The following is a 15,283-nucleotide window of genomic DNA, read 5'->3' as shown; positions in this document are numbered from 1 at the left end:
GTGGGAAGGATTGGTATTAGCTAAGGATAAGTCTTCACTTTTTGCTTTTTGGGCCTGGCCTAGAACTAACCCTCTCTGGGTTCATAGACCACACACACCCCGCCCCCCACCAGCACCTCATGTTTGTGTTCCTGGGGTCTCCCAGATGCTTAATAATTCTCACATGAGATATTCTATCCACTTGTGGAATAAATTAAACATGCCTTAATACTTCTCACTTCAGCAAATCTTAATTAACTGGACACTTTTCAGTGAACATGTAATATTATTACCTTGGTCCTGACGATGGCAGTTCCTGTACTGGATAGGAGTGGGTCTTATTTCTGAAAAGCCAGAGAATAGGTATTTTAAGAAAGTTGCAGGTTTAGGGACAAATATTTCTCTTGATATAAATACCACATGCCATCTAGGCTATTGGGAAGATTCCTGAGAGCACTTAGTCCTTCTTTGCATGTGGCATTTGTCTTGAGTGAAGCTTCCCAAGAGTAGCACCATTCCTGGAATCACTTTCAGTCACTCACAGGTAGCCACATCTCTATTGCAGGAAGGGGAAAGAGAAGCAGGGGCTAAGCATGGGTGTGACATCGGATGGAGTCCAGGCCAAGGGCTTTGGACCATAACTACACCAGACTTGGCCTGTCCTTTTTATCTCTGTCAGACAGTCAGGGATTGCAGGTAGAGACCAATTATCCAGAGAAGATGCAGCAGTGAGCCCAGAGCAGCCAACACTCTCAGTCATATCTTGGGGGTAGGTGCATCTGTCAGGTGAAGTTGATTTGCAGATAGAGACCACCAATAGTGATCATGTCTGGGGTCCTGGCACTAAATTGGAAAATTAAAAGAAGAATAGATGTTAAAATTGCAGTTGGGAGGGATTCATTCATTCATCTTCTATAAATGAGAACACTGAGACTCATAGTGGTAAACACATTCCTTATTTTGCAAAGAGACAGAGAAGCAAAGTCCACACCAGATGGCTGGTCTCCAAGGCCACAACTCCTACACAAGTGCCCCTCCCTTCAGTGACTCTAGAGAAGGGAAGAGGTTGGCCAACTCTAGAGTGAGGCCATTAGAGGCTGGGGTACAATGTCCAGGCTGCTGGTGTGTGTACAGGACCCCAAGGGCAGAATGACTTCTTCCAGAGACCAATCTCCTTTTATGAATAAGGACATATGGTATCCTTCAGGTCTATCTACTGTATCTGAATCACAGTAAGTTGTTCTCTGTTTTATCTGGTGAGATCAGGACTCTTGGGAAGACCTTAGGGTCCACAAAAGAGCTCTTAAATATTGTGTAGACAGACAGAAATATAGAGAGCAAGGGAAGCTTCCAGAATTTTCCACTCAGGCCAGTACACTCAAACATCATAAAACAAAGCAATACAAGCAAGACTGTTACAAATGGATCTGCTGGCTAGCAGGAGCTTTAGTCTTGGAGTAATTTTTCTAGCCATAGCCAAGTAAAAAAAAAAAAAAAAAAAGACTTCTGGAGCCTGAATATAAAGCTGTGGCTGAAGTTTGTTTCTGCTCCCAACAAACCTAATTCAATACATGGCAAAATGACGAGTGAGTGGCTCAGAATTTGTCCTCACATCCCTCTACTGCTGCTGGTTGTACTCTCTTATGATGACATTAACTACAGTCTTTGTAGAGTTGAAACTGGAAACAGAGCCAACTACCATAGTAGAAAAGCCATCCATCCCCCCACCCACTGCTCCCCAAAAAGCACAGGCATAGTAGGGTGCTAAGAACAAGCTCTGTATGTGGCAATTGCACAGCCCTACTTTGAGGAAGCAGTCTATCTTTCACCAGATCTGCGTCTGGGAGGAAAGAAGTCTAGTTCTTATTACGGGTTTATGTTCCCTGCTAGCCCACACTCTATCTAGAGAGTTCATGCAGTATCTGAACTCTGCATAATTTACAGTAGGACATAATTACCTTCAGCTTTCTACTCAATAAAAACTTCTATGCTAGGCGGGTTTGGTACTATAAAAGCATGCATTCTCCCTCCAGGCCCCCAAGAAGTTAGGTATCTCTTACTCAGAGTCTCTAGGGACATGGGGGCTTGTCTGACTTATAAACATGTGCCTGTTCTCTTGAGCTACTGCCTTCAGTGGAAGCAGGGACTTTTGCATGGAGCAGGATGTTCCCTCTGTCCTTCTCAATTTCTCCTTGTGAGATGGATCATTAAAATAAAGCAAATATCCATGCTAATCTCTACCTACAGAAACGGTAAAATGAGTCCACCATGGAGACTGAGGCAACCTCCACAGGATTACCAGGAAGGTCAAAGGCAGCTCTAAAGCTGAAGAGATGCCAGCCAACAGCCCAGGTCATAACCTCCTTCCACATCTGATAACCAGGCCAGCTGTGGCCAATGCCTCTGGATTTTGGGTCATTGCTAATTGTGTGCTGGCACCCAGAACAGATTGGCCCTGAGAGTTAATCCACCACAAACTAGTGGTTTCAAACTATACATATTTATTATCTCATAATTTTAGAGATCAGCAGTCTGATATGAGACTCAATGGGCTAAAAGCAAGGTGTCCACAGGGCTGGTTCCTTTAAGAAGTTCCAGGGAAAATTCATTTCCTTGCAGTATCTAATTTCTAAAAGACACTGCAATTCCTGAGCCCATGACCCCTTCTTTCATTTTCAAGGCTAGTAGCATGATGTCTCCCAACCTCTCTCTTTCTATATGTGTGAGAGTGTGTGTATGTATGTTATTTCACTCTGCTTCCACTTTTATGCCCTTCGACTCTGATCCTCTTACCTCCCTTATAAGGACTCTTGTGATTACATTTAGTACCCACCTTATATGGCAAAATAATTTCCCCATCTCAAGACCTTAGTCACACATTCATGGTCCCTTTAGCCATGGACACGGTCACTTCCAGGGATTAGGATATGGACTTCTTTGGAACCATCATTCTATTGTACCCATGAACTTGACATAGCCAGAGTAGTAAATATGACAGATCATTCAAGATTACATTGGGGAAGGGCCTTGGTTCTGCTCAAGGAGAACCTTCTGGGAGGCTCAGACCAGAAATGGGCCTTGGTACCAGCACAGGGGTCACTCTCTGCAACATTCTAAACTGGTTATGGTATAAAACCAAAAGCCAGTGGCCAGCTTTGATTAGTCAAGTTCATTGGAAATACTGAGATCAGAATCCAAATTCCTCTGTGTATTTCTGCATTACAGATTCACTCTGCCAGTCTTTAGGAAGAGATCTCTTCCTTTTTACTTTTTTCCTTTATTTTTTTTTCTTTTTATCTTTTCTGACAACCTTCCACAGATAAGGGGATTTGAAATTGCATATTGCTCCTTTCAGATATTTTAGATTCTCACATACAAAAATACAAAGCTTAATCCTTTGTTCTAAAAATGGAGTAGGCACCAGAACTGCAGTTGCTAATGAAAGCAACCTATTTAATAGCTATCTCTGCTGCTAGAGAGTAATGAGCTGTGGACTTATGCATTTCTCAATGGCCCTGCAGTGCTTAACTGGGGAAGTTTAGGGAACCACTCTCCAAATCACTCCATCACTTGATTTGGAGTCAGAGATCCCTCAGAGCATGTAGGGTCTGAGCTGAAATTCTGACAGAGACAGTTGGTATGCAGAAAAGAGCTCTGACTTTCTATGACCTTGTTAAACCAGTTGGCTTCTCTGAACTTTGATGTCCATGTTGGTAAAAGAATGGTCATGAATATGTCTTTCTGTAATCAAATGAGGTAAAATATGAAAAAGATCTGAAAAGCACTTTAAAAAAGTCAAACTTTGTCATTATTTGTATTTTCATATATAAACTTTAGAGACATCCGGATTCCCACCTTACAGGACTTTTTGGATTAGAGTACACACTAATGGCTCTAACTAGAAGTCTTTGATGGGATTAAAATGCGTTTTCATCTCAAACAGGTGTGTGGTCTGGACCGGTGATGATCGGGTTTTCTTCTTCAACCCGACGATGCAGCTGTCTGTCTGGGAGAAGCCAATGGACCTGAAGAACCGAGGGGACCTCAACAGGATCATCGAAGACCCACCCCATAAGCGCAAGCTGGAGGCGTCAGCAAGTAACTAAGAGCTGGGCTATTTGCAGCCACTTTAAAGTTTTATGCTATGCATTTCTAATGAACATGAAATGAAAGTATGCTTTTCCTAGTTATGTTGGAAATTGATTATTAAGAAATCATGTTCACGATTGCAGAACTTAATAATTATGTTTTCATGCAGGATCCTTCTAAGCAGTTGGCTCCCGCTTTCTTTTTCTATCATGTAAGGTTATTAATGCACTGAAAGTGATTCATTCCATCAGCCACCCGAATCTTCCTTTCCAATATTGCCATTATCCAGCATTTTATGTTTGTTCCAAATGTCTTATGCACTCCACTTGAGAAACCAGATGTACACAAATGGTGATATATTTCCTTCTACCTCACACATTCATTTTAGACCCTCAGGCCAAATCAATACATTGTTGTATTTGAATGAATGTTTTAATTCATTAAAAATCCCTGCATGGAGAGAGGAAAGGATTGTTTCCAGCTATTGAGGAAAGAGATGCTTGTCAGAGAGATAGCTGTTTCTGCCAACACCCTTGCAAATCGTGTTTCACCAAGAGTCAGAGAACTTTTAGCATTTTCAGAAAGGATCCTTTCCAGTTAGCTCTAATGCATTTTTTATCAGCTGCAGTTTTGGGAAAGCCTGACTCCTCCTCAGCATGCAGAATAAAATAGGACTGACTCCATTGGAGACATTTGAAAGCAGAAACTCTCTGCCAACTTGTGCTATAGAGATGTTTCACTGGAAGGCCCAGCCAATGGGAATGGGATCTTGACTTCTTGAAAGAATGTCTTTATTTTATATTTGTGAGGTATTTTATTGAGTTTGTAATGATATTTTTGATTCCACATAATAGAGAACTAATAAAAGATGTCAGTGCACTCTTTTGGTCAAATCTGGAGGCATTTGATAGGAACTTCAGAAGATAATATTGTATCAAAGTTTTCTTAGCATTTTTAACAGAACTACGAGACGTGGAAATGGTTGCGTTTGCAAAGTATTAGTCTTTTAAGGTGTAGAGATGACAAGTTTAATATGTTTATTTTACTTAAGATAATGAAACATTCTCCAGAGAGCTTGAGTCGACTCATTTTGGGAAAAGAAAATTGTTCTAGGTGCATATTTAATCGACTCTATAAAAATGTTGCAGTATTCAGGGGTAATAAGAATTGGATTTGCTTTCTTTTGTTTTCTCCTATTATCAAGTAGTACCAATTATTAAAAAGGATATTGAAACAATGCTAAACAAAATTTATTTTAGACACAATATTGAGGTTCTTATTTGTGGACAAGAGAATGATTCACAATTTAAAATCATCATAAGACTTTCAAATCCTATGAGAAATATAAAATATAGTTTATATTAACAGAGATTTTATTTTCTTGCAAAGAAAAATATGCAGGCAAATTCCTTGCTCTTTTTTTAGTTTGTGTTCTTGTAGATAATTGGGTGTTGCTTCATTTTTCCCTTCTAAAACTTGATAGGAATGAGAGAAAAATGAACTTATTAAAAGTCAATGCATAGTTGCTCTCTCATTTATATCATTTGTATTAAATCAGGCCAGGTCTGAAAAGAAACAAGGAGGTATCCACAATGCCTCTCACTGGACATCTGCTACCTCAAGGCCTGTAAGCATTGTGGGTAGATGCAGGGATCCAAATTACCTCATAGATCACTCTGCTAAAATAAATCTCATTTTATATTTAAAAAGGTAGAAAGTTGAGCCCTTAAATTAACAAATATAAGCAGAAACATTATTTTAGATTAAACACGTCTTGATATTTTGTCTTCTGTCAACTTTACTAAGGTGTACCCAACTACTCTACCTAGATAGACATGTAACTATAAAATTACATGTAGATTTTTAACCTTGCTTCCTGTTATAAAAAGAAAAAGAGATTATCCTAAAGTTATTTTTTTAACCTGAATCTTAATGATATGCAAATGACCTCAATTCTCAAATTCTAGTTGCCAGGGTAGAATTGATATTTAAGAGCATAACTTCTAATTTCCTTAGATCCATCTAGAGAAATTCGTAGCAAAACAATTAGGACAGGAGGTGTTTCTGGAGGATTAATTAAGGATAAGGGGGGCAGAGTTGATGACCTCTAGCCATCTACAGTGAGTGACATTTTCCCTAGCTGGTCATTTATCACAGCTCATCAAATGATTTGACCCTAATTATTATAACAAGCTCTAGGGGAGATTGCTCTTGATGGGAAATTTTGTTTTTCACATTTCATCCAATGATGAGTCATTGTAGATTTTAATATATTAGCATCTATTTCTAGTCTGAAATGGAAAAATTAAGCATTCCAATTGATACCCATTATTTTTCAAGAGGCAAATAAAATACATAAATTTTGTAAACTAGTTCCTACATTTTAATGCTATTAGTTCTTAGGCATGTGTGTGTGTGTGTGTGTGTGTGTGTGTGTGTGTGTGTGTGTGTGTGTGTGTGTGTGTGTGTGTGTGTGTGTGTGTGTGTGTGTGTGTGTGTGTGTGTGTGTGTGTGTGTGTGTGTGTGTGTGTGTGTGTGTGTGTATGTGTGTGTGTGTGTTTAGTAGGGGATATTGGGTATGGAAACTGTAGGTAATAGTGTTAGGCACTTTATAGATTATAAGATACAGAACTGCCAAAAGTGCTTAGCTATTCATCATTCAGCAGATTGGAAAAGAGTCTGCTAGCATTGCTAACGGATTCTAGCAAGGCTTGAATTATTTTCTATTGATAATTACCTTGTAGTGCATCTAGGTTTTTATGGCTCAAGTATCCATGCTGTTAGTTCAGAAGAAATACTGGTGAACTAAGGTGAAATGAGAAGTACCAGGCTTCACCACTGAAATCCATTCATTACATGTTGATATGTTCTCAGAGATATTACAAATTCTCCAATTTAGAGGATACTTACTTTTGTTTTTCTACCAACTTCAAGATGCCTCAAGCCTATCAGAGGCTCATGTTTTCATTGCATTTAACCTTCTTCACCAAGTCTTCTCTTCCTAATGATGGTAGAAATCATCCAGTAGTCTGGCTACAGCACCATTAGCACCCCAGTTTGCACTGTCTATTCTGACTACAATGGTACATCCTGGGAGGTTTGGTGAAGCCTGATGGGAAGTATCAGAGATAATTAGATACAATTCCTTAAGGCTCTTCCTCTGGGATGGAGAAGAAGCAAGGCAAGTGAGAAATGGGGAATACATACCCCACCCTCTCTCACTTTCTCCTGCTCATGCCTCCTAGTGGCTAAAGGTCAGGAATCCCTACAGACGAGAACTGAAAAGTTGAGCCTCCTCCTGGCAGTGGAGAGGGTAGAGGAATGTCTTGGAGGGACGAGGGGCACTGTATAGCTCCAATACTTGGTTCTAATTAATCCTCACCATGGCCCCATGTGGTAGATGCCATCAGTATTGGATACCAATTATTGACTGCTATAACAAATTATCTCAAAGTGGCTTAAAACAGCACAGACTGATTATCCTACAGTACTGTTGTCAGGGCTGTTATCCCAGAAACTGTGGGGAACTAAGATGCTTCTTGCCTTTTCCAGCTTCTAGAGGTAGCTTGCTTCCCTTGGCTCATTGCCCCTTTCTCCTAAGTCAGCAAGGCAGCATCTTCCACTCTGACCCCAACCCTCTGCCCTCCTATTCCACGTGAATGGGTTCTGTGATTATATTGCTCCCACCTGGATAATACAGGGTGCTCTCCCATTTCAAAGTGAACTGCATTGCAATTTTAATCCCACCTGCAATCTTAATTCTCCTTTGCCATGTGACCTAATATGGTCACATGATTGAGCGTTAGAATGTGCACATTTGTGAGTGGGGCAGTATATTCTGTGACCAATATCCATTTTACAGAATTGAGGAAAGGAATTTAATTAACTTGCCCAAGGTCACACTTCTATCATGTGGGGGAACAAAAATTTGCACTCTAGCTGGTTTAACTCCAGTTCTGGGATGGAGCAACCTAATTAGAAATTATGGTTATTAAGAGATGCTAGGCTTGATCACATGAGAGTACATCTTCCAGAGTACTGGAAGACAGTTTGCCCCCTTGAGTTGACACATTAATAATCAGATGCAGACAGCCTTGCCTTTTAACGCTTTCTCATCCCAACCTGTAATAGAGATGGCACACACTTCTCTTGGATTCAATTGTTCTGTAAACATTTGGTCATTTATATGCAAGACAAATGTGAATTGATAATGACATTCATTTCACCAAGAAGGATTTTAAATCATCCCATGAGTAAACACAGCTGTTCCTAGTGAATGGGTTACTTTTCCAAGCTTTGTTTGGCAGAGATAGTATACACTAGATCTTCAAACTGCAATAGAACCAGATGTCCAGGGGGCACCCTGCAAGGCCTGGGGCCGCTGAAAATATGAATGCTGAAGTTCTCCAAAGTGGAAAGGATGTACATTGCTCTAAGAGGACTCAAGTTGGCCTGTGAGGATCTCCTTACTGGGAATTCATCTCCCCCAACTCTGGAAAGAATCTTGACCTTCACATGCATCCAGTGTTCTATATCTGGGTCACTAACTGCTGGCCTCTAGGGTGTAAGCCTCCTCTTTACACAATGAATAACATGAGTGAACAAAAAGTCTTGTTATCTAGGCTTCTTTTCAGCACTCACTTTGGTCAGTCTCTGTAACATGACACCTAGATAAGGCAGGTGAGCAAAGACAGGTTGTTCTAGAGAATGAATCCCTTACTGGCTTTTACAAAAAACAGAGTATTATGGAGTGCTTGTTTAAGGCCTGGTAAAATTTTCCAAGTAGCCCATGTTTAGGGCAGGAACAAGCTAGGATGTGAGACACTTGGTGGAGTCTTTTTTTTTTTTTTTGTACAGGTTTTTTCCTATAGGGTACATGCGCTCGCCAGAAAGACAGACAGAGACAGAGAGACACAAAGTGAGAAATCTTCTCCCGGGAGGATGGCCACACTGCAATCCTTTCTCCTCCATTCTCCTCTTGAGATCTTGGGCACACACACACACACACACACACACACTCACGCCCGGCATGAGTTTAAGACACCGGGTCTGGGACTCGAACCACAGTTGACTACATGGGAGTCCAGCGACATAGCCATTATGTTAACTGCTGGTCCCAATACTTAGTGGAGTCTTAAGAATGCTATGATAACACTCACCTTTCAGTTTACTGTGTTTGACTTCAGAGGCTTAACCAAGTTTCTAGATGCACCATTTAATCAGTGTTGATAAAGAGGTTATGTCACCACTCTGTGCCTTTGGGATCAATTGTTTGTGAAACTGGAGAGACTAGAGCATTTTTCAAAATGGTGTCCCCTAGTATCCAAAGCTTCAAGCTGCCACCACCTCCTGGTCCAGGAAGGATAGAAGAAAGGAAGGGAGGAGAGGGAAAGGAGGAAGAAGGAAATTAGTTTCCTTCTCAAACATTTCTTTATTTAGTGACTCATGATTGACCAGACACTGAGTTTGATGCAGAACTTTAACAATGAGCAAGTGGTGATGTGTGCTGAATGTTGGGGAAGAGAAGTAAGGGACAGTGGGTGAGTGGAGCAAAGTGAATAGCCAGACCAGTGGCCAGAGGATCCTCCTTGAGGCATAATCATTCTCACTGGACCCCAGAAGATGAGGAGGTGGTATACAGAAAGAGATGTGTTGCAGGCCCTGAAACAAGAGGAAAAAGGCATGTCTAAGAGACCCCATTGTCACCTGTACCTGAGCTAGGAGGTTTGGAGCCCTGGGAAGCTCACAGAGATCATTAGGGCATGGAAAGTGGCAGGAATTCCTGTATAACTGACAGGGCCTTTAGTGCAGCATTTCCAGATGAACATGGAAACAGCTAGCATTACTATGGTTGAACAAATGTAGAACTTCTTTCCTGAGTTTCAACTAGGGATATTGTTGGTTTATCTCCTCATGAAAGTGGCCTGGAGCCATCTTCCCAGCTCTGCCTTGGCTTCTTCTTTGCCTAAATTTTGTATTCATTACATTTCTCTCATAAGTAAAATGCAACCTAGGAATACAGAGAAGACCAATTTTGTTATCTGTCCTACTAATTCCTCATGCTGGTGGATGGAGATGGAGCCACTGTGCACCCAATAGATACTACCCACCTCTCTTCACACCCAGGGCCTCTTGTTCTTCAGTGCAGACTAACAATCCTAACCCTTCTCACCTGATAGAAACTCAACACCCATGTGACTCTTGTTGCTAAACAACCTTGGGCTGTGTGCTCTATTTGTTCCTATGAGAGCACGCCCCTGCTTGGCATCTGCTCTATTTGTTCCTATGAGAGCACTCCCCCTCACCCCACTGTTTATAGGGTTCCACCCACCTCAGCTTTCCCACCTGTAGATGATTTCTGACCTAGCTCCTGTAAGATGTGTGTATGCAGGAGAACCCCCTCATATTGTCCTTCTTTGTGCCCAGGAAAACCAGTTTTCAGAGAGCATCTATTCTCCTGCACCCTTGAAGGTGCCAGGTGCTATCCACAGGGATCAATTTTATGTTACTCATTGATCCTATTTTCTCACTCAAAAACACAAATCTTAAACAAAACAAGCAACTTGTAAGTGAATGATTTATGTATTGTCCCATCTCATGGATTTCAGACCATGCAGAGAGACTGGCTGTTTGCTATTTTATGAAGAGGTCTGATCAGAGATGGAGGTTGTCCTGTTAAAAGCTTAACTGTGATAAAGCACAACCAAGGGCCTGGCCTTGCAGCCTGCTGAGCACTGTATTTTTATGCTCATGTAGCACTTTTGTAGGTGAGACTTTGCTGGTTTAGTCATCTTCTGACCCTGGGTCATTTTTGCACAAATATCTCCTGCAGAGTGCATGGAGTTATGTGTACAAAATTCCCATGATGAAGGTCTCAACTCACCATGGTCTCAGCAGATGCCACTGGAGATTAATGACTTTCAAAAGTCTGGAGGGAAGCACTGTATCATTTTATCTGTAAGTTTCCAACTGGCTTTGTTTGTAAATACCACTAAAACAAACTGGACATAATTTTGACTGCAAAGGATAGCTACCCCACTCATGTGAAAGCCTTTTCTCAGGCCAATTCTAATAGAAGGTTAGGTTTAACCAGGTTGGAAGAGTGTTTTGGAACAATTCCGACGTCTTGTTCTTTGAGTAACTTGTACATTTCTTAGGGTATAATAATTATTCAACCAACTGTAAGTACTTCTATCTGGTCTTTGCAAACAGCTCACAAAATTCAGATCACATCATTTGTTCAGTTTCCAGGAAAGCTCATCTGTGTTACTGAGAGTATTATTCCCAAGAAGGGAGTGGGGGAAGAGATGTGAAAATGGGGTGTGAGTGTGAATGCTGACCAGCGGAGACTGCTTAGGTGCTAATAAACATTTGCCATATTATCATATCAGTTTTCATAGTATGATAGCCACTTTGGGGGTAAGTACATTTGCCATTAAGGAATGATCTGGGGACTCCTATCCAATTGATGCTGTTGAACACTACCATTCTGGGATGCCTGGGAGGAATTACCATTCTCTGACTTACCAGGCTTTATCTACCTAGGAACTCAAGTGTATACTACACTCCATGGATCTCACTTCAATGTAAATTTGCCTGCACATCATAATTTGACTCCTAAAATTCTTTGATAAGTCTTAACCAGAGATTGTGTCTACCTTTTCCAAGGGAAATGATGTAAGCTCTTCTATTCATAGAAAAAAAGACATTTGGCTTACAGAGATTCAGAGGACTTCTGACTATCTAACCAACTTAGTTTCCAAACTCAGCAACAGAAAAAAAGAATACATACACACACACACACACACACACACACACACACTACTTTTGGTAAATGCATAAAAACAATACATTTTAAAAATACTTAGATGTTTGTGTATGTGTATCTCTATATTTTTCTATAGACATACAGATGTAAATAAAATGTCAAAAATATTAATGGGCCGGCAGGTGGTATGGTGGTTGGGGCTCTGGGCTCCCAATGACCATGTCTAATCTTAGACATGGTGGTTTGAAAATTACTCCCCATGGGTGTACCTGAGTGCCCAAAATCCCAGGAGGGAAATGGAGGAGAAGAGATTAAGACATGGTCATCCCCTCTCAGGGGTGATTTCTCTCTTTCCCTCTCACCTTTTAGCACATGCATCCTACGGCAAAACCTAAAAAAAAAAAAACAGAAAAAAAAATGATAAGACTGCACCTTCTTGTAATATATCTCAGATATCTATTTTTTCTATGCTTAGATACATCTCTAGATCATAAATATATTTTTGCATCTATCTCTGTTCCCCTCTTCTTTTTATCTCTTTCTCTTCTTTTCCCCTATCCCTTTTTTCTGATCTCTTTCTTCCCCATCTTCTTGTCTGGATACATCACAACTTTATCAGAACTTCCCTAGAGATAGACTTCTAGGTTATTTATTTATTTTTAACTAACACATATGATGTCAATAGGAACATCTCCCTACATACATATTTATCTTAAGAACTGTTTTAAAGTATATCTATTGTCTAATTTCATATGATTAGAATTGCCAGATCAAAAAGTGCATGCATTTTTATTCATGACAAATATTACTAAATCTTTCTCCAAAGAGATTGATCAATTCACATTCTCACTGATTCTGTATATTCTTATCAGCATTGTATTATAGATCACCAAAAGTTAATTTCTGAAACAATTGTTCATTTCAGTTGGCATTTTTAAAATTTTGAATAAAATTGAGTAGATTTTCATAGGTTTCACAGCCTTTTTGGCCATTTGTTTTATTTCTTATTCCTGTGAAGTGTTTAAGTACTTGTGTATGGATTCTTGTAAACCAAAGGTAACAATGTTTTAACTGTACTATTATCCAATATTTTTCCAACAATTTGATTTTTTTTACCATAAAAGAAGCTATTCTTGATGTTTTCTCTTATTGTACTAAAATATATATAACATGGAATTTACCATTTTAACATTTTTTGAGTATACAACTTGGTAGTATTAAGTACATTCACAATGTTGTGTAACTGTCACCACTATGTCAAAAACATTTATTTTTAATTGGCAGAGGGTGCATGAGCTCTCTCAGAGAGAGACAGACAGGAAGAAGAAGAAAGCATCCTCAGTGAGACATGGCCACACCACACAGTCCCTTCTCCATTTCTTCATCCTATACGGCATTTGGCATACGCAAGCCTGATATATTTTTCAAGCTACCAAGTATAAGTTTTGAACCATGTGGTGGCCTTGTGGAACCCAGCTCCCTTAACCACTAGGTCCTATTCAAAACTTTCTAATCACCCAAAACAAAAACTCCATAACAATTAAGCAGTAACTTTCTATCCCTTCTTCCCCTCAGCCTCGAGCAACCTCTATCTACTTTCTATCTCTAAAGACTTGTCTATTCTATAAGCCTCATATAAGTGGGATTATATAACATTTGTTCTATTTCACTTAACATAATGTCTTCAAGTCTTATTCATGTTATAGCATGTATTAGAACATCATTCCTTTTCATGCCTGAATAATATTCCGTTACAAGTACTCAAATACCATACTTTGTTTATCCATTAATCTGTTGGAAGGCACTTGAATAGTTCCCATTATTTTGGCTGCTGTGAATAAGGAGACTATGAACACTAGCATGCAAATAGCTGTCTGAGATCCTTTTTTTGACTTTTTGTTTTTGGAGGACATATTTAAGATTGGAATTGCTGGCTCATATGGTACTTCTTAATTTCTTAAGGAATAGCCAAACTTTTTCCCATAGCAGCTATACATTTTACACTCCCACGAGCCCACAAGCAGTAATGCACAGGATGGTTTTACTTTCTGTACATCCTTGATGGGGTTTTCTGGTTTCTGGGTTTTTTTTTTGTTGTTGTTTATTAGTTTGTTTTGCTTATAGCCATCAAAGTGGATATGATGTTGTATCAAATTATCAGTTTGATTTGCCTCTCCCTAATAACTAATAATGTTGAGCATGTGTTTCTTGGCCATTACATCTTCTATTCAAATGTCTATTCAAGTGCTTTGTGTGGTTGTGAATCGTAGGAATTATATATATATACAGATAGTGATACTTATCAGATATATAGTTAGTAAATATTTTATTCTATTTTTTGGATTTCCCCCCTCTTTGTAGTCCTTTAATGTACAAAAAATTTTTGTTTTGAATAAGTCCAATTTAATGGATTTTTTTTTATTAATTGTTATTTTGGTGTCATATCACTGCAGAAAACAATGTCACAAAGATTTCTCCTAAGTTTTCTAAGAGTTTTATAATTTTAGCTTATAAGTTTAGTTCTTTAATCCATTGTGAGTTAATTTTTGTATATGGGCTTCCACATAGATGGTTTCTGTCATAATTTTTTTCTCAGGCAAAGGGGCCATACTTGGTATATTTTGTAATTTTTTGTTTAAAGCTAGACATCCTGAGCATGATAATGTGGCAATTGTGGAAATCCGATTCTCCTAATTCACAGAGATTATTGATGTGGGTTTGTTGAGGGCTGGGGATATACAATTGAGACTTTTCCAAATGACTTTTATACAGTGTGTATTTCTTGTATGTAATCACTGAAGTTTCTGTTTTATTATGTTGTGATCAGCTAAGAATAATAGCCTCTCTCTTCATCCAACATTGCCCTAGCTGTCCTAAGTGTCATCAGGTTCCAGAATTCTGAAATAGTTGATTCTAGTCACTATTTCAGTTCAATGGCAGTTTTGGTGGAGGGTACAACTCCAAGAGACTTACACTCCATTTTTGAGTGACACTCCCTCTAGTCTTAGACTTTTTAAATCAATGACATTTATAAACATTTTCCTTATGGCTTCTGGATTTTATATTTTGATTAGGAATTTTTTAGCCACATTGAAATTATTCAAAATGAACAAACAAAAACTCTAACAAATAAACAATATCACAAAGCTTTCTTTTAAATAAATTTGTGTAAGCGTATGTTCTCATTTTCAAACTTTAAGAAAATTTTATATTTCACCTTTGACACATACCCCCTGAATATGTTCTGGTATAGAGCATGAGAAGGCTTCTGCCTCTTCCATGCCTTGCTTTATGTCTTGTCTCTGTTGTTCTCATATAGCATCTCATTCCCATCTTATCTGCCAGAAAGACATGTGGATAACAAAAACAATCCATTATTCTTTTTTTTTTTTGGAGAGGTTTTCACTATAGGGCGCATGCGCTCGCCAGACAGACAGAGAGAGACAT

At 39.3% G+C, this 15,283-nt stretch overlaps 1 protein-coding gene across 1 annotated transcript in view; it reads left to right on the top strand.

Moving 5' to 3' along the window:
- The window catches only part of TCERG1L (transcription elongation regulator 1 like), a 249,209-nt gene that overhangs the window by 172,819 nt on the left and 61,107 nt on the right, over positions 1-15,283 (top strand). Inside the window, exon 8 of the mRNA XM_006146995.2 lies at positions 3,923-4,077. Coding sequence (XP_006147057.1) covers positions 3,923-4,077 — 155 coding nt within the window. The remainder of the gene's footprint in view (positions 1-3,922; positions 4,078-15,283) is intronic.

Source organism: Tupaia chinensis, unplaced genomic scaffold (genome assembly GCF_000334495.1).
Source record: "Tupaia chinensis unplaced genomic scaffold, TupChi_1.0 Scaffold000197_1, whole genome shotgun sequence".
In the NCBI taxonomy this organism is placed as follows: domain Eukaryota; kingdom Metazoa; phylum Chordata; class Mammalia; order Scandentia; family Tupaiidae; genus Tupaia; species Tupaia belangeri.
This window is presented reverse-complemented; position numbering and strand designations above follow the sequence as displayed.